The 19945-nt window shown below is 44.6% G+C and overlaps 1 protein-coding gene across 3 annotated transcripts in view; it reads right to left on the bottom strand.

Moving 5' to 3' along the window:
- Positions 1 to 1324: 1324 nt before the first annotated feature.
- The window catches only part of hip1 (huntingtin interacting protein 1), a 49504-nt gene continuing 30883 nt past the window's right edge, over positions 1325 to 19945 (bottom strand). For 2 of the 3 annotated variants that reach the window (XM_005933145.3, XM_014337070.2), the window contains exons 11-32: positions 19596 to 19739; positions 18357 to 18454; positions 18002 to 18074; positions 17728 to 17911; positions 17502 to 17590; positions 17265 to 17381; positions 16973 to 17074; positions 15479 to 15481; positions 14907 to 15101; positions 14624 to 14771; positions 14426 to 14512; positions 14169 to 14276; positions 8108 to 8244; positions 7898 to 8008; positions 7679 to 7737; positions 5986 to 6079; positions 5784 to 5884; positions 4877 to 4982; positions 4635 to 4758; positions 4483 to 4544; positions 3641 to 3758; positions 1325 to 3550 (exon numbers count right to left, since the gene is read on the bottom strand). In XM_005933145.3, coding sequence (XP_005933207.1) covers positions 3540 to 3550; positions 3641 to 3758; positions 4483 to 4544; positions 4635 to 4758; positions 4877 to 4982; positions 5784 to 5884; positions 5986 to 6079; positions 7679 to 7737; positions 7898 to 8008; positions 8108 to 8244; positions 14169 to 14276; positions 14426 to 14512; positions 14624 to 14771; positions 14907 to 15101; positions 15479 to 15481; positions 16973 to 17074; positions 17265 to 17381; positions 17502 to 17590; positions 17728 to 17911; positions 18002 to 18074; positions 18357 to 18454; positions 19596 to 19739 — 2271 coding nt within the window. In that variant the 3' untranslated portion in view covers positions 1325 to 3539. The remainder of the gene's footprint in view (positions 3551 to 3640; positions 3759 to 4482; positions 4545 to 4634; positions 4759 to 4876; positions 4983 to 5783; positions 5885 to 5985; positions 6080 to 7678; positions 7738 to 7897; positions 8009 to 8107; positions 8245 to 14168; positions 14277 to 14425; positions 14513 to 14623; positions 14772 to 14906; positions 15102 to 15478; positions 15482 to 16972; positions 17075 to 17264; positions 17382 to 17501; positions 17591 to 17727; positions 17912 to 18001; positions 18075 to 18356; positions 18455 to 19595; positions 19740 to 19945) is intronic. The other variant, XM_005933146.3, reaches the window with a different exon arrangement.

The following is a 19945-nucleotide window of genomic DNA, read 5'->3' as shown; positions in this document are numbered from 1 at the left end:
TATCCTGACACCATTACACAACCAACCTGATCTGTTGGCACAATCCATGCTTTCAGGTCCTTTACACCAAACTGACCCTACCGTCCAAATGTTGCAGCAGAAATTCTGATCAGAACAATGTTTTTCCAATCTTCAGTTGTGCAGTTATGGTGAGCTGAATTGTGTCCTCACCTTAGCCGACAGGATTGTGGTCTTCTGCTGCTGTGGCTCATTTGCTTTATGAAACATGTTGCATGTTCAGAAATGCTCTTCTGAATACCTTGGTTGTTATTCAAGCTGCTGTTGGCTTCCAATCAGCTTGACAATCTTCCTCTGACACCAAAAGGATATTTTTACACAGTGAACTGCCGCTTACTGGATATTTGGTTGGAAAAGGAGACCTTTAGGTCTCTATAAACAATAGAGATGGGTGTGTGGGAAAATCCCAGCAGATCAGCAGCTTCTGAAAGACCCAGACTTTAACTATAGTGTTGTGATTAAAAGATGCAAGCAGGGTTTATAACGCAGACATTACCAGCAGAGTTAATGATTATCTGCTGCTGTGAGGTGGTATTGTTTGTATTTTGTTTCTTCCTCAGTGGCAATCAGCTGTACTGTAGTTAGGAGCATTTAAGGCTCTTATGAGCAGACACGTTTGATCCTGGAGCAGCCCAGATTGGGGATTTATGTAATCTCAGCACAGTGGTTTTAGATTACACCGATTCATTTACTCACAAGTCCCGCAGCGCCTCCAACCATATCTCAGTGCGGTGGGGGAGGGTGTGGCTCAGGCTGATTCATTAGCAGTTTTTCCTCTTTTGTCTTTCATTGGCCAGAAAATCTAGGCAAAGGTGAGTGCCAACAAAGCACTTTAAAAAATACTCGAGTCAATCCTTTTACTGGAAAACAGTCCAACCCAACCCCTGCTCCTGAAAAAGAAAAATCAATTAGCTGCATTAGGATTTCAAATCTGATCCAACGCACATGAAGGGGTTATTGCTTCTGTAAAAGATGGTTATTGAGCCTACACCCGCTGCACCCTCCCACCACTGCGCTCTCATGCACATAAGGATGCCATTGTTTGCACTTGTCTGCACGTCATCTCCACCAGCTATTCACTTATTTCTTGGAAATCCTCAAAATCTGCCCAGCGACCACCGCGTTATCAGGTAAAAGGATTAACGGAGCAAAGACTAAAGTAATTTATCAATCAGTGACTGTTGTGCAACGTTGACGTCTTCCAAGAATACTAACATTTCTCAAAACTGTGCTCTTTACAGGCTTTGGTTTGTTCCCCAGAACTAAGATCCAACGAGGGAAAGAAGGAGACGCAGTCACGCCATGGTCTGTATTAATGAGCTGAAATATTTATTTTTAAAAACTGAAAAAATAAAAACAAACCCACCAACATAGTTTTAGTATATTATACAAAGACATATTTCAATGTTGCTATGTGAGTATCTGTTTCTCTCTGACTACAGTGTGAGGCAGTTTGAAAGGCTGGCTGAGCTGGTAGGACTAAACAGACATGAACCAGAGAGAGAGCCAAAGAGGGAGAGAGAGGTTAATAAAAAGGTAATTTGGGCAAAATAAAATAAAATAAAACCCAAAATATCACTCGAGGTGCAATCCAGTCTTTCAAGACACTTGGAAAAAAAAAATCCATACAAAGAAAATGCTCCTTTCTTTTATGGAGGTTTTCTTCTACTGAAGTCAGCTACCAGATGTGTTGTCCAGATGTGGAAGAAGTGACAGACTACAGCTAAAAATCATTTAGTACAAAAAGAAGACCTGGACTCAATAGCACTGCAGATAATACTTCTTATTATTATTGGCAAATACTATTCGACCAGCAGCTGTTAAATTACCCAGTGTCACAACCTTTTAGAGATATGCAGCTGAAGCGGAGCGTCCAAAACTAAAGTACGTTAAGACACAGAGAGACAAACCCCCACCACCACCAACCGCGGGTCATCGAATAGAAAGAAGGTAAGTAACGTGTTGAGGGTTGAAAATAAACGCCTGCTCGTCTCAGGTTTCAGAGTCCAGAGCCAAACGGCAGCTCGTCGGGTTCAGCAGGAAGTTAGGAAACTAACTGTTTTGTTTAAGTTAAACCGAATCCTTAAAAGCAAGCAAAATATTATTTCCAACAACAGGAGGCTTGTAGTTTATGTCCACAGCTACTTGGTCTTTAGGAAGCTATTGAAAAAACACTGCAGTTTGCTTTCGTCCCAGACCCCGTGATCCCTCTGTCACTCAGAGAAGGAATTCAGGGAAAATAACGGCAGTCGGTCCCCCGCTGTGCGTGGCGAGAGGCTGGGTCACGTGATCAAACCGGGCCGATCTAAAGGTTTGTGCAGCGGGAATGGCCTCGAGTCCTCGTTTAAGTCTGACTTCAAGAAAGGTCAAAGTTCTCATGGATATTTCTTCTCCTGCTGATTTATTGGGCTAAGCTTGTGACGAGACAGCAGAGGAGGGTCTCTGTCTTTACTGAACCGAGGAGCAAAACTTGTGTTTTGATGAAGAGAAAAAGACATCAGAACGAGCTCTATATTAAAAAAAATAATGATAATAAAGAGGGCTGCCTCTCGCTACCCTGTTCCCCAGTTTAACCAGTATAAGAAGGAAAATCTGAAAAATCAGACCCATGTTATTAGTGTTTTCAGCAAACCTGCTCATCTAAACCTTCCCCTGATGCACGGCTACCTCCAATGATGTAGCATGAGGTAGTTCACAGGGACCGTGTGTGTGTGTGCGCTACTTTGCAACCCAACCCTCCTGCACATGGACCGTTCTATTTGAGCGCTTATTCAAATAAAGACCAAAAATCAGGGGTGTGTCTGTGTGTGTGGGAGGGGTCGGTGTTTAAGTTAACAGTCATGGTCGTTACAATGGTGAGGAGGTGAAAGGCAGAAAGTCCAGCGAAGCGGACTCAATAAGGTGAGAACTCACAGTGAGAAAAAAAGAAGCGTCTCGGGCTCCCGCTGTTTCACGCGCAGGACAAAAACATCTGTTTTTAAATGGGAGAGCACGCCGTCTATGTTACGGAGACACGAATGTGGGCTGGGTGGACTCATCTCCCCCCTCCGTCCTGCTCCTCAGAGTTCGGCCTTTGTGCGGTGCGTCCCGGGATGACGAGTAGAACTTGTGCAGCGAGGAGGGAAACGACAATAAGAGACCTCGCCGCTGAGTTTTCCCAACACAGTCCAGGAGGAGGAGCGGGGGGGGAAGGCCGCGAAGCCGGGCTGTGGGTCGTCTTTCACACCGTTCCTCGTGTGCACGTGTTCGTCCCTCCGATACCACTAACACCCCCACCCATCCTCCGCTGTTGCTGAGCCCTTGGTGCTGTCCTTTATGGAAGCTTCGGGACATGGGTGGAGAAGCGGGTTTAGAAAAGAAGCACCTTTTCATTTGGCTTGGATAACAGACAAACAAATAATAATTAAAAAAATAACAAGGGAGAAGAAAGGCTGAAAAGTGTGTCTATAAATAGAAAGAGGCAGACAGAAGCCGGTCTTCTGGGTTGAGGAGGAGTGGGGTGACGACACCGGTGGCGGGGATCAGCCTGTGCCTGTGGAGGACGAGGAGGAGACAGATTTTAAGTGTTTTTGTTGCTACGGTTTTTGTTAAACCGTGCATAAATTGTAACGCGGGTGCCCACCCTCTTCATCCTCGCCCCAGCCTTCTGCTACGCCGGCCAGTTCGTAATGCTTCTTCCTCAGCTCGCCGAGACGCTCTCGCTCCTTCTGCAGACGGGTCTCCAGCTCCAGAACCAGGACCTGTGGAGACGCCGACACGTTCACAGGACTGTTAATCACTTTCCCCTCTCAAATCCTGGAAAACTAAAAACTATAAACAGATCGGCTCGAAGCTGAACAAACAAGGGAGAAGACGACCTTTCATCGAGCAACAGCCGATGATTTATTACATTTAAAACTGTACGTAACGCAGCCACAGCTGCCAGCGTGGATTTATGGGTGTCACGGCGTGATACAGATACAGCTGTTTAACTTTTCTCAAACACGGAAAATCCAACTGTCATCCAGGCTGAATTATGTCAGGCTCGTGTGTTTGTGTGTGAGTGAGAGAAAACCTTCTAAACAACCAGATGAAAGCTGTTGTTTAAACAGGTCTGACTTAAACTAAAACACACATCTTAAAATAGGAGCCCTGTGTGCGTTTCCAACAATGAGCTGTGTGTGTGAGAGAAGGTTCAGAGCTTCCCGTGTTTTTCTTTCAGTGTGGGTGAAGCAAAGCCACAACACAGACTCAAGTGTTCACATGAACCTTGGCTTCACTCACGATGAAAAATGAACCTTCAGAGTCTCGGATCGGCACGCTCGTTAAAAATAAGACTTTGTGATTATTTTGGGGCCAAAAGGGAGAGACTATTTTTACTCCACGTCCAATGAAAGGCACCTTGTGAAAAGCTTCTCGGATGAAGTTACGGTCACCTCCTGATTTAATTAAGACTCGCAGCTCAACCGTCGGCTGCTCGCTCACCTGTGCATCCATCTCCTGTCGCTTGATCTGGGTGAGAGTCATGCTGGAGAAGTCCATAGTGTCTAGAAAAGACCGGCATAAATATTTTGTGGTTGTTTGGTTTTTTTTCCTTTCTTTTTTAAGGTAGCAGGAAATAGGAAACTAAAACTCACCTGTCTCTTCAATCTGGGACTTCCCAGACTTAGTGGAGGCCACGACGGCCGCGGTGGCCTGTGTGACGCCGCGGGACGCCTGCTGCAGGCGGTGCAGCTTGGTGCTGTCTTTGTCTGCTTTTACCTGCAGAAGGAGAGCAGCAATAATGCGAGAGACGTGAAATCTTTAACATCTTTCCCTGGAGTTTACTGCTAAAGTAACGTTTTCAGCTTTCTCAAAAAAGCTCAACTTCTTTGCTCACCTTGGAAGCAGCCACGAGCTGTGCTGTGCTGGCAGCAATTTCATGTGAGCACACCATCAGCTCCTCAAACTTCCCTTTGCCCTGAACCACCAGGTCAGCAGCATCCCTGCAACAACAACACAGTGCAAAACAAACTCAAGGGAAGCTCTGATTTTAATTTAAAGCTAGAAAGGAAGTGGAAACAGAGTTTTTATACACTGGAGATTTTTATAGTGTTAACGCGGCTAGCATCTTAAACCAAAGCACACATAGAAACAACAAAAACGACTCCTTAAAACATAAACTATACCCCACATCAGGGTAAGCGTTTATAGCATAACATTTACATAACATTAGATAACAGCCATCATTACTACAGGACATGAACAAAACTGTTAAGTTTGTCTGTGGTTGAAATTCAAAGGTTTTTTTAAATATAGTTTTACTGGTTTCTTGTATTTGGCAATTCCACTTGTTGAAAATACAGCACTTTAAGCAGAGAGCGCAGCTCATCCTGGGGAACACTGACTCAGCTAACAGAGTCTGTACCAACGCCACATCTAGGAGGTTGCTTGGATGCCTGAACAATTTCACTTTGCTCCTTTTCTGCTTTGAACGACTGCCCGACCTAATCCCATCTCTAAGTGTGCGCCCAGGAACGCTTCAGAGGAAGCAGTCTGCATCTGCGATGTCATCTTCCCTGTCACTAGCCAGAGCTCCTGGGCATCACGCTCAGAAGAAACTAAAACTTTGTAAATGACCTCACAAGCCTTAAAGTGTTCGCTTTATCAATCTTCTTCTAAAAAAAGTTTCCTCTTTGCTCATCATCATCATCATCATCAACAACTTTCCCACTCAGCACTCAGCCTTCAAGCACTTTAATACTTTGCTGTGAGAAAGACTCACAGAGGAGAGGAAGGCTACTTACACCATGACTGTAGCGCCCCATCCCACCGCTTTGGAGGCAGAGATCAGGCCCTCGGTCCAGCGTGAGTTCTTGGCATAAAATTCCTTCATGGAGGCTGCCCCCTGGTGGACAAACACCAAACATGTTTAAATTAGATGTTAGATATTGGATTTATTTAAACTATGCTAAAATACCAGTAACATAAAGCTGCAGTGTGACTCACCCTTCCACTCTCCACGATGTCTCTTTGCAGATCTTTGGAAGACAAAATAAGCTCCTTGATGGCCTGCATGAGCTCTGTGCAGGAGGCCAAGATCCTGCAGAGGGCGACAGAGCAGAAGACAATCACTGCCTGCAGCTCTCCAGCTCAAGCAAGCCTGATGTAGCTCAGAAGCTGTGACTGCAGATATCTTGAACGCAGCTTGTAGCGATAGCTAATGCACGACTGATGCACCACTGACCCAAATCCTCAGTGCAGTTTGTGTGTTTTGTTTTGGTTACAGCTGTAGTGGCTGTTTGTTCCTCTGCATGATCATCTCCCACAGCAGCTACAGATTAAACACTTTTTTCCTTTTTTACATGAATAATTAAGTCACCCTGAGAGTTAAGAGAAAGTTTAATTAGCTTAATTTGCACACAGAGTTAATACACAGCCTGGATGAATACCAGAGAAACCTAATCAACCCGATCTTTTTTTTATTGTGGGTCCGACAAACGGCCGACGTTTATTTAATGAGGCTGAAAAGACAGAATACTGCATTGAAGACAAGTGGCAGGCTGGCTTCAAATGTCAAGCTTTGTCCTGGTTTTGTGGTTGAATTTATGAAACTCTTCACACATCAGCACTCAGCAGGTGACTATCCGACATCTCGCGGTTGATGAAAACCATCTCCCTTTCCTTTCCTCAGATTGCACACATCAGAATACAAACAGATACCTGCAGGCTTGTGTCTGTGTTATTTATTCAAAATGAGATGGAGGAGTTCGCCGCTCTCTTAGGAACACTCGCCTCTGCCAAGGAGGCAAAACGCCACCAGAAAACACAACATTTGCACATTTTTGGTAATGTTTGTATGCGTGTGTGTCATTCTGAAACTTTGTAGTGGTGTAGAGTGAGGTCATGTTAACAATCCATTAAAATTTAGCTCACATCTTCAGAGTTCACTTAAATATTTATTGGTGGAAAATTAACAAAAAGCCTCCAACTTAGAAACTATGATTCTTACAAGTGTGGGGTGTATCGTCAACATATTGTGTCACATTTGACCTCTGACCTCTCCATCAAAATGTGTTATATCTATAAAGAAAGTATTTTCAGGAAATATACTGTAGTATCATGTTATATAGTGACTTCTAGTTATTTACAGCACTATTCCCTTGAAGGTAAACACTGCTTTGGTGAAGGTTTGTGGAGAGCTTCTTGTTGTTGAAGAAGATGCTGAGTTAGTTTTTGGAGATGACTCAACTTCTTCTAAAGTTCAAAAGCATTTTGCTGCTGTGCAGGAAAGAGAAACCAAAACAAAACCACCGGAAGTTAAAAAGCTTGAGGTTGAAGTTTGTTTCTAATTAGAGGTAAAATGTGGTGTTGTTGTCTGTGCTATGTTTGGCAGGTCTATATCAGAGCTTCAGTGCACTGTGTGACTGCTTGCTTTAGGAGGAGGCTGCTGCCTGGTTAGAGCGAGGACATTACATGACTGAACTCATTTAAAGGTCGCTGAATGTCCGCTCGTCCGAGTTTTACGCTGTTGCATGAGTGTAGAAAGGCTCACGGTTGCAGCTGCTTTAAAAGCCAGACAGTCCGTTATCTTTGGAAACCCACATTTAACTAAAAATGATGTTATAGGAAAAAGATAATCTGCTCAGCTTCCGTGCGGTGCCCCCCTTCCAAAAAAAACAAGTCCTAATCTGAGCATTACCTCTCGTTGACCTCCATCTTGATTCCTGTATCAACTGCTCGAGAATTGTTGAGCATTTCCTGTTGGAGCGCACAGAGGAGCATAAGGGGGGGAGAAGAGTGAGAGGTTAATACTGCTGCAAAGTCAAACAGGGGACAATGTTTTCACACTGGACACTCGCACAAACACCTGGTGCCTGATGACCAAAGTTAAACACCCCTCCCAAACACACTTATGCACCTCTATCCTGGCAGCGGCTGATTCCACAGCGGCAGAAGTGGCAGCCATTTCCTGCTCCACGAGGTCTCCCAGCTCCCCCTGCTGCAGCTCCAAACCCCGAGGACGCAATTTCTGAAACAGCGGAAAGTCAAGTATTCACATTAAGGGAGAAATTAGCCATCGTATCACAAAGCAGCTGCGGAGACAGAGCGACTCTTTATCTCTACCCACCTCTGCCGTGGCCAGGACGGCCTCCAGAGCTGCCTTCAGCTTGCCGCTGTCCGCTGCAGCGAGGCCGTCCTGCTGCTTCATCAGTCCCAGCAGAGCCAAAGCTTCAGCCCCGCACACCTTCACACTCTCTGACAGGGCTGACACACAAAAAGGGGCAGGAAGGATGCAGGTGTTATAAATCCACAAACACACACACACTAAGTGTTTGAGCTACCAGATTTATACTCTGTGAACTCTGGGATGTGACGGTGCCACAAGCAGCTGAAGCTGGAGTCTTAATTAAACCGATATCTCCTCAGGCGTGTCAACCGCTGCAGACGAACACTCTGACAGGAGGAAGCCAAAATATAACTTTGCAGCACCTGACAGCCAGATGATTTGCTCTAAACTGTAAACAGGCTCCACAGGCAATGTATGGAAGCACACACACCGAGTCAAAGCTAAGTGCTCCTCATTGATCCTTAGCCTCTGCAGCCTGTGGTTTTGACCCAGTGTTTAGGTTTTGTTTTTTTCTATTGTTGCAGTAAAATAAGTGCTGGCCAGAACTCCATTATATTTGGGCATGTTTAGACTTGCCATCTCCCCGAGGGCGAAACATTACATCTGCATGAAGTCAGCACTTGTTCTATTCTGGCCTGTTTTGGCTCACATTCTGTATTTAAAACACGACTAAAGAACTATTTGCGACTGCAATGTGAGTGTCCCGCCACACGATATACAGACATACACTTAATGGTCACTTTATTAGGTACAGCTGTTCAAAAGCGCAAGTTAACGCATATCTAAATCATCAATGGACTTATGTGTGCAGACATGGTCAACATGAAGAACTGGGTAAAGAAGTAAGCTGCGGCTAACCAGAGGGTTTAAAAAAAAAACACAACCAGTGTTTACATACCATATCTGCTTCTGCCGTGGCCTGGTGGACAAGAATTGGTTAAGGGTTCCCCGAGCTTTCACGCCCCTCATGTTCTTCATGTGCCCACCATTAGAAGCATGCCTATGGAAAAAGTGCGCCGGCACACAGTGCAGTGCGCTTTAAAGGTGTTATCGTGCAACTTTTCCAGCCAGGTGTTTTCCTTTCCCATTCCTCCCTGTACTTTTGCAGCCTTTCCCTCTTTCTCTGAGGGGAACAAACATTGCTGCTCTAATGCTGGGCTTACACTGTGCGATTTTTGGCCCATTTTAAGACGATTTTTGAGTCGTGCGACCGATTTGGTGCTCGGACCGATTTTGGCCTTCATCGTGCGTCGTGTAGTATACGTGGGGTAACGAGAAGCGATTAACGCCTCACGACCAGCTCCCGATCATCAATCGCTCGTGACGTAGCCGTCGGTGAAAAAGACGGAGCAGCACGGCTGTGCAGCGTGTGATCTGGACACAAGCGATGGAGGCACAACTTGTAGAACTTTGGAAAGCTCATCCGAGCCTTTTCGATGTGGCCTCACAAAATTATCACGACCACAACAACCGTGAAAATAGTTGGATTTACATTGCTGCTCAATCACAGCTGCCTGATCATGTTTTTCATTAGCAATTTAGCAAAGTTGATGGTGGTGGTGTGTCTGTGTGAGTGAAAGACAGAGAGGGAGAGCGACAGATTTTCTGTTATAACCTTCATGTTATGGACGCACAGTGTGAGCACTCAGGTCGCATCAGAGCATCGGGCGGTATAGTGTGAGACCTGCATCGTGACCTACCAACTTCTAACCCCTGCGAGTCAATCGTGCAGTTTGAGCAGGAGCTGAATAACGCGACTGAAAAAATCGCACAGAGATGAGCGGTAATCTGAATTGTCATACTCGACTTGTCATAAGTGTGCTGTCAGCTCATTGGTCACAAAGCAGGAGAGGGGCTGGGAATTATGTTTTCAAACAAAGTGTTAATTCCATTAACATTTATAGACTACTTTTGATTCTCACTGTATTACGGGACAAAGTGCGTCCCTTATTAGCTCAATACGGGACGTTATTCGTATTTTAAGGGACGGTTGGCAACCCTAAATGATGTACCATGTTCTCGGAGATTTCTGAACAAATTAAAACGTACAGCTCTGCTACCACTTCTAACATAAATGAAGGCCGAAAACTAAACAGCAATGACTTCTGTAGGGTTACTGAAGTTGGGCTAGCTGGTATATAATGATGTGCTACGTGATCGCTAGCGACACAGCTATGTTAGCATAAGATTAGCACAGTGGAACCAGAGGATGAACGCTAACTTTTCCCCTCTCGATAGAAGTTGGAGCAGCTGCGAGAGAATTCAACATTAATGAATCAATGGTACGGAAAAGAGGAAGCAAGAATATTGAGTAAAGTTTGACTTATCTGACTGTTTTGTTTCGCTTAATGCGCCTTATGTATGAAAACAGGCCCGTTATCGACAGACAAAAATACGGTATGCGGCACTGAGTGTCCTGCACTTAAACATTCATTTAATATCACGTACACATATACACATACCCTCAAGAAGACACTGAGAAAAAAATAAAGAATAACATTGAGACTGTAACTTTGCCATAAGTCATTGTTGATTTTGTGTCTTCACTCTCCATCCCCTGCCAAGCTGCACCTGCGATTCTGCGGCTGCTCGCGGATGAACTGACAGATAAGTAAATCTTTTCTTGGATCTTATCCTCTGCATCCTTACCCTATCACCTCTGCCTGCCACAGGGCGCTAGCCTGCCCTGTTGAAACACTATTTTTTTTCCCCAGTGTTTCAACTGAAAAAATAGAATGCCATTGATCCCTTGTGATGTCATCTTGCTGAGAGAAAAAACCCTTAAGTAAGAGGAGCTTTGCCCTGTTAAACTTTGCTGCTCAACGGACCTTGACCTGACAGTAAGCAAACCCTTTTGGAGAGTTTTGAGAGAATTTCGCGTCACTTAGCAATTCACTGACCAAGCTGACACATTTCACCATGTCAGCTAACCCATCCTTCCGCTCAAATGAGCTTGGAATAGTTAAAGGGAGCATTTTGGGAAACCACTACAAGGTAGAGGCTTTCCTCGGAGAAGGGGGCTTTGGTATTGTAGCCAAATGTCGTGATACCACGACCAACCGAGCTGTGGCTATTAAAGTAAACAAGAGCCGCCCTGATATTCTGCAACAGGCAAAACTGGAAATTTTCACCCTGGAGCAGCTGAGAAGGTTGGATCCAGATGCCGCCAACATTGTTCAATGGAACGGCTTTTTCCACGACGGAGAGTGGGTTTGCTTAAAGTTCGAACTCCTAGAGCAATGCCTGTGGAACTACATAGGGGACCCGAATAACCGGCGTCTCCCCATAAGCGAAGTCAGGCCAATTTTAGGTCAACTCACAAATGCTCTGTCCCACCTGGGTTCTTTGGGAATAGTGCACGCTGACCTCAAACCTGGAAACATCATGGTTGTAAATCGCTATGAGTCTCCAGTCAAAGTCAGACTTATAGACTTTGGCCTCGCATGTCCTGCGTCTGCAGTGATGCCTGGTGACCGTGTGGGGACGGTTGGTTATAGTGCACCTGAGGTTATGCTTGGCCTTCCTTATAACGAAGCATGTGACATGTGGTCTCTGGGGCTGGTGGCTGTGGAGCTTGGTACAGGCGTGCCACTCTACCCTGGAAAAAAATATTATGATGTTTTCAAATTCATCATAGAGACTCAGGGTCAGCCACCAGATCATGTTCTCGATCCTGGCGTGTACACTGAAGACTATTTCACAAAAGACAACTACAACTACAACCAACAGCGCTGGACATTTAAGACCACCCAACAATTTAAATATGAGACAGGATATGAATCTTTGGAGACAAGATACATAAAACTTAAACGTCTGGATGACCTCGAACAAATAATGACGTTTAGACGAGGACCCGAAGATGGCCAACGCTTCTTTGTCAGCCTAATTAAAGAGATGTTGGCCTTGGATGCACACCAGCGGATAACACCCTCTCAGGTTCTACGGCATCCCTTTTTCAGCCCTGGCCTCTCCAACAGGTTCCCAAGTATCAACATTGAAAGATCATACAGAGTCAATCTCCAGCGTGGCATCTTCCACCCTGGACCAAAGTGATAAAAACACAAACTGGGGTTGGAAAAGGATATTAACAGCAAATTACACTGGAAATATTAGTTAAGCTGCTCCAATAATTATCACTTTGGCTTTTTTTTTTTTTAATTTTCACTCCCCCCACCCCAACCAGTCGTGGCAGAGGGCTGTCCCTTCCTGAGCCTGGTTCTGTCGAAGGTTTCTTCCTTTTTAAAGGGAGTTTTTCCTTCCCACTGTCGCTAAATGCTTGCTCATAGGGAATCTTCTGATTGCTGGGGTGGCCAAAACTCTAGGGGAACTAGCAATTCCTGTGAAAAAAAAAGCCTACCAATATTCAAAGCAGAGCAGCGGACACCTTACCATCACATCAGTCCTTTAATCCAACCTAAAACACCATGTTTACAGAAATAAATTCCATACAAATTGGAAATAAATTGTTGTTTTTGATTGTTTATAAATATATAGTGCTACCCTTCAGCCTCCTAGTAGACATACCTGTGTTATAAATGTGAAACTCCTCCGATTTTCAGAAAAGTTGACCTCTGACCTTGAAGTCAAGGTCACTGAGATTTAAGCTTCACAGAAATTTTCAGTAGATGCAACCATGGTATTGATTTGAAAAATCTACACAGTCACAAACTTGGATGTCCACAACACCTCGCCCTATACCAAAGATTAAGAGGTGTTTTTTTCTAGGTTTTTATAAAGATTACAAAACACAAATAACAAAAATGTCAACGCTATTTTGATGTTGTCTAATGTAGTGCAAAAAAACAAAACAAACCCAAAAACGAATAAATAAAATAAATATATATTACATACATATATATATGTATATACTACATACTATAAAACATTTTAGTGGTCCACAATGGGGTCAATGAACAGAATGAAGGAAGTGAGTCATTTTTATATGACAATGGTGTGAAAAATCATTTTTTTGTATTTGTTTGTCACACTTAAACATTTCAGATCATCAAACAATTAATTTTTTTTAATGTATAAAGAAAAATCCTTTAACTGTCCAGTTTTCTTGATGTTATGATGCTTCTACCACTGGTTTGTCATTAATAAATCAGACTTTGATTGCTGCAGCAGAAAAAAGACGAATAGAAAATGGTGCAGATTTACACTTTACCTGAAACAGAGCAAAAGTGCTCTTTACATATGAATATTAACTAATATAGGCTAGATATCTGGACATTACTAGCTTCATTTGGGCCTTCTGAGCCATTAGTCCTCTGGCTTATTGGAATCTTGACTGTCTCCAGTTAGTCCAGAATGCTGCTGCAAGGTTTTTAACTAAGACACGAAAAAGAGAGCACGTTACACCAGTTTTATGTTCATTACACTGGTTTCCAGTACATTTCAGAATTCATTTTAAAATCTTGGTACTGACTTTTAAAGCTTTGAATTGTGATACCCCTGTCTACATTTCTGATCTTTTAGAACCCCACGCTCCCTCTCGCAGCCTGAGATCATCTAATCAAAGGCTGTTGGTAGTTCCACAAACACGTTTTAAGACCAGAGGAGATTTTTTTTAGAGCAGTGGCCCCCAGGTTGTGGAATGCTCTCCCTCCATCATTACGTTGCCTTGATTGTATTTATTCTTTTAAAAAGCAGCTTAAGGCTCATTTATTTAGATTGGCTTTTAATTAGATTTGATGATGATTTCACATCACTAAGCAGACAGTGACTTCACTGTACTCAGATGACCTCTACAGTCACCAGACCTCCATCCAATACAGCACCTTTGGGATGTGGTGGAAGGAGAGATTCACAAATCTGCAGCAGCTGTATGATGCTGTCATGTCAAATCTCTGTAGGTTGTTTCCTGCACCTTATTTAATGCATGCCATGAGGAATTAAGGCTGTTTTGAAGCAAAAAACAGGTCCAACCCAGTATTAGCAAGGTGTACCTAATAAAGTGACCAGTGAGTGTAAGGATCAGAACAGTTCAGATAAGTAAGGAAATGAAAATCTCCATAAACTGAAATCATCTCTCTGTACCTCTCACAGAGAACAATCTTACCGTCAGCCTGCTCCACAGGCACCATGTGGGAGGTGGCACTACCCTGAACTATGGTGTCGCCCACCAGGTGGCCAGACTGGGTCACTGCACGCACCAGCTCAGACACACCTGCACAAAACAGCAGAAAAAAGAAAGTAAAAATTATCACAAATATTCATCAGCTTTATTTAACAGCATTAACACAGCGTGATTTTAAAAAGATAACAAATTACAAACAAATAACTAATTTTATTCTTTCACATTCTGTTTCGTCTCACCCGTGTTGTCAGCCAGGAAGGCCACTCTGGTAGAATTTAATCTCTCCATACACTCTAAGGAGGCTTGACACCTGGATGCAAGGTAGTCTGCAGAGATGGAGCGACACACTTGATAAGAGCATGCACACGAACACGCTGCTACACAATGAGCTGACGTTCACAGTTGCACTGCACAGAATCCACACGTCAGATTCTGACCTGCCGAGCTGGTGCAGCTGATGTGCGTCGGGTCGTCTATCTGAGCCAGACTGTCCTGGATGATCTTCTCCGCCTCCTCCACGGCGCCCTGCAGGCTGGCCCAACGAGCCGCTGCCAGCTGGCTCTCTAACGCCTGCTCCCTGCTCTCCTGTGGACAAACGCACACGGTCAAACTTACAAACATCGCAATCTGCACACTCAGAGCCGCTCACGTCTCACACGTGCTCGATTTAAAGTGACTAAAATTAAGAAGTTTACAAGGGGAGATGTTTGAATTCATCACCTTCTCATTGAGTTGGTTCTGCAGGGTTTCAGCACTCTTCACCCTGCTCTCTCTTTCCGTCACCAGCGAGCTTTGGACCCGCTCTAGCTCCTCCCCCCGGGCCGCAAGCTGCGCCTCCACCTTCGACAACGACTGGACCAGCTCGGCTTTCTCCGACTCCAACGCTGCCAGCTGAGTGCCGAGCACCTCGCTCGACTGTGTCGAGGAAATAAAACATGGAGGGATTACGAAACAAAAACAATGAAGTGAGAAGAACAACACAAGGAAGCGATTTGGATGGTCAGGATAATTCACAGCTGTCGGGATCAGGAAGAGCTCTGACCTCACTATAAAAACCCAAACACAGACAAAAAAAACCCCACTTCATCTTTAACCACAATAACCATGTTGTCTCAGACTCCAGAGCTTTGGGGTTGACCTTTAAATAAAGGAACTCTGGGAATTTGTGGTTTTGTAATGTAGCTACATCCTCCTGTCTTTGGAGGAGAGCAGTGGAAATTGAGCCGAGTGCCTGCCCTTTTATTTGCAGGTAGATAGTGAAGTGTAAAAGCAGGAAAAGGTGAAAGACTTACAGCCTGGGTGCCGGCAGGTCCGACAGACAGAGGAGGAAATGAAGAAGAAACAGAACTGTTAGGCTTTTTAAAGCTGCGGTGTGAGAGCTGCTCATCGGGGAGAAGGAAAAATAAAGTGACAAGAGCGATAAAATGTGGGCTATGGGAGCGAAAAGAACTGGAGAGAGACGGAGGAGGACAGAAAGAGTGATGGAGTTGATAAGTGGATGCTGCAAAGAATAGGAAGTCAGGAGTGGGAGGCTGAGAGACGGATGAAAGGCACAGGGAACAGAGCATGTGCAGAGAAACGGTACAGTCGTTGGGGATCCTGAGGGTTAACGGTATGATTCAGGGATTTTATTTAATTTTATTTTAAAATTACGCTTATCCCATTATGAATATTCCTGTAAATGATCTCGTTAGCTCCAGCTTTTTTTCTCCCCTCTGAAACATCCGTAGTTAAGATCCTGGAATGAAATGCTGCACTAATGTAAGGGACTAAATATCCGTGTTTCCATAAGCAGTTAATGTTTGTGCAAGATTTTTACCGCTCTGCAACTTTTTCTATTCAGCTCAGCAATGACAAAAAACAACAACAAACAAACCGAGAGGCGAATAAGAAAAGAAACGAGGCGGTGAGGGGAAAAAATTAATACATAACAATTGCTTCTGTTTAAATTTCTCCACTGTGAAAATCGTTTTATTCAATCGCTGATGTCAAACAAACGAATTAGCATATCAATTCTAACACAAGCTGCGCTTTGAGCCTCTGAAGCGGTTCGCGTACAGGAACAGTCGTGACTAAGAGAGGAGACGATGAAAAAGAAATGGAGGGCGTGGATGATGGACGGGGACGGAGCGTGTTTTTATGGAGCGCGATTGTGACAGAAAAGCGGTTATTTAACTTTGAGTCAGCGTCCGGGATGTGTTGTTACCATTTAAAAGTACTGTGTAAAGGTGTTGAGCATCCCTCATTTGTTTAATTCCAACAAGCTTTGCTATGAGCACCTTTATTAGAGATAAGCCTCGTTTTCCCCTGACAGCTCTCTGGGTCAAACCGGAACCAGCGTCTGATGAAAAACTGTGACAAACTTTCAGAAAGCCTGAAGAATTATTGCTTTAGATCACTTTACAAATGCCAAGAAAGCCTGACTCCTTCGAAGAAAAATCTACAGATCTGAGGCTTGGTGTGCTCCAGGATCACAGGAGGATACCAGCTGTATTTAACTTTGTCCCTTCTCTGCTGCCAAGCTAGAGAGTGACTGAGATCATTTAATAATTGATGATTAGAATAAGAGTGTGTGGTGTCAGCGCCCCATTATAAGACTTTATACATAAAGATCACACAGGTCACCCATGTCATTAATCTTTTCGCACACTCTTGTGTTAGCTGGTGTTTTTTTAGATTAATGTTAAAGGGCAGGGAGCGGGCTATAAATTAGTTTTGTAATTTTTCACAGCAACTCCGGGATCTGGATTTAGGATCTGAGCGAAGAAAGGAGAGGAGAGGGAGACCTGCTGCGAAGAGGCCATGCTGGTCTTCAGGGAGTCCAGCTCTGCCCGGCTTGAGACCAGCTCTCTCTGGAGCTCCTGAAGATGCTCGAGCTGCTCCCGCTCCTGTGCAAGAAAAGCCCAAATTAAACTTCAGACATCTTAAAAACAACAGCCTGTTTGGTCACTTTGCAGCAGAAAAATCCAACTTGACCAAACTCTGCACACCATTTGGAGTGAAACCACCGAGCTGGAAGCACGGGGCCAGCTTTCCGTACACGTTTGGCAGTGATGACCAAACCAGCCTCGTTCTCACCTGTCTGTCCGCCGCCTCCTGAGCGGCCTTCACCTTCTCCTGCATCTCTTTCCTCACCGCCTCCACTTCATCCTGTGCCGCCCGAGCTACCGTCATCTGCCGGGTCACCTCTGCGTTCTGCATACAGACACACAAAGAAACACTTGTAATTTAGACAGCAGATCCTCAGCTTGACAGAAATAAAGGACACGAGGAGGCCACTGCGATCTAAGGATCTCATGAAGTAGAGGGTCTCACCTTTCTCAGCAGGTCTGCGTGGCTCTGAACCAGCTCGGTGTACTTCTCCTTCAGCTTGGTGTAGCGCTGCTCGTTGGCCTGAGCTTTTCCTGGTAAAAGTCGCGCGAACACATACAGAGAGACACACACACAGCAGGTGAAGCAGCTATGTCAGATGACCATGACCAAAAATTCGACTCGTTGACTGAGTAGATAATGTGCCGGTGTAGAATAAACAAAGCCTTACTCTCAATCTCCGTTAGGCTTCTCTGCTCCTTCTCCGTGTCCTCCCTGACCCTCCGCAGGTCGTCCAGTTCGGCCTTCAGGAACTCGCTCTCTCCCACAGCCTGTAGCCTCAGGTGGCTCTGCTCGGCAAGCTCCGCCTCCAGCTCGTTGACTCGCCCCCGCAGAGCCTGGCACAACCGACCGCTCTGGCGACGGACAGGAGAGAGGGGGAAAAGGTCATACGTTTTGTGAGGATGCTGCTCGGATAAAGTTAGGAAAAAAGCTGCTGTTTTTACCTCCAGTCTGAAAGACTCCAGCTCCTCTTTGAGGGCCTGGATCTCCCTCGTCAGCTGCTCGATCAGCCGGTCTCTGTCATTAACATCATAGATAAAAATGAATCTAATCTGATCTTACAAGATTGTTGTTAACATAAGCAAAACTTTAGCTATTTGGGGTACGATGGCACACGTGTGTCCTGGACTGTTAGAAATACTTGGCAATATTTGTCATCTCTGCTGCTCTACATAAAACTGGAGAACAAGATTCACACGGTACCATTCAGGCACCAGAGACATGTTTACGCAGCGCTTGGGCAATTTTATATACAATAAGCGTTTATTCATGTCACTCTGCTCCTGTAATGACACTCACTTGTCATCCTTGCGCATGCCGTTCTGACTGTTGAAGTTGAACGGGTCGATAGCAGCCGAGGTGCCAAACAGGTCGTCGAATTTTGTCTCCACAGGAGCCTGAAAAGGATAAACACACAAATCACATAGCAACCTAAAGTGAAACATGTCACCACTTTTCTTTTTACTTTGATAATTATGATAGCTCATGAAAATCCAGTATCTCTTGTATTTAGAACATTTCCTTTACAGTTTGTGTTTGTACAGTTTGGATTGTAATTTACTCAGAGTGTCTGATGGGCTAGTTCAGTACACGCAAGCACAATCATGGGGAGAACTGCTGACTTGACAGCGGCCCAGATGATCATCACTGACATCCTCAACAAGCAGGCACAGAAAGAGCCTGCAGAGAAGGAGCTGACTGAGGCTGTGGTCAGAGCACCACACGCTCAGACATCTTCAGGAAACCGATCCATTCCTAAAATGAAACCACTTGTCAACCAGAGACAGCACTGAAAATGTTTTACCTGGACTAAGGACATCCGCTGTGGTTCAAAGTATCTTTCCAGATAAAAGTAAATTGTGTATTTCATTTGGAAATCAAGGATCTAGAGTCCAGTGTGAGATTTCTGCAGTCTGGGATGATGTTGAGCGCTGTGTCACCTGCTGCTGTTGGAGGTGTTTGATCCAAAGTCAACACAGCTGTCTACCAAGAGATTTTAGAGCACTTTATGGAGAAGCCGACTTCACACGTGCCCACGGTTTGTCGACCATTTCATTAGTGCACTCGATCGACCTGCCTGAACTGAACCGTACTTGGAGGTATTGTCAAGAGGAAGATGAGAAACACCAGAGCTAAAAATACTGACAAGCTGAAAGCTTCTGTCAAACCCTCAGTAACACTTCAGCAGTGCAACGAGCTGATCACGTCCATGTCATACCAATAATTTGCACCAAACTGTTTAAGGTTGGACTGTGAAACCTTTTTTTTTTTTTTTAATTGATCTTATTAAATATTCCAATAAGCTGAGACACTGGATTTCATGTGCATTTGAAAAACAACATAATTAAAACTATACAAACCAGATGTATACAGAGGAAATGCTTAGATAGACGACACATTTAAATATAAATCTATGCGATGCGGTAGAACAGCTCTATTGGATCCTATACGAGTTCACAGATGTCCCTAATAATTTGGCTGGACAAACACATGGGCCAAATTTAAGAAGACAGCATCCAGAGCTGCTTATCTGGTTACCGGCAGTACGGGGACGTCCGTGTCCACCAGGTCGTCCGTTTCCACTACGTGCTCTGACTCCGGGGACGACGACTCGGCGGGGATCACGACCACGGGGCTGATGTGCTCCGACAGAGCAGATGCACGCAGGAAGTTTGGAGGGTTCTGCGACAATCAGAAAGGCACGAGGTTATTCTTTGTAGAACGTCCTGGTTTCGTCAGGTTCATCACAGTGGAATCTATTTGCCTACATTTTCATGAAAGCGTGACATCACATTTCATTTTCAGTTGTGAAAAACGATGGGATTCAACAATAAAGATAAAAGCTTTGAACTGAAACTTTTACACGTTTAGGTGTGGTTTAAATGCGC

This window comes from Haplochromis burtoni, unplaced genomic scaffold (assembly GCF_018398535.1).
Source record: "Haplochromis burtoni strain Fernald_Lab_line unplaced genomic scaffold, NCSU_Asbu1 Contig_160, whole genome shotgun sequence".
Classification (NCBI taxonomy): domain Eukaryota; kingdom Metazoa; phylum Chordata; class Actinopteri; order Cichliformes; family Cichlidae; genus Haplochromis; species Haplochromis burtoni.
Note: the sequence above shows the minus strand (reverse complement) of the source record. Positions and strands in the feature narration are given on the sequence as shown.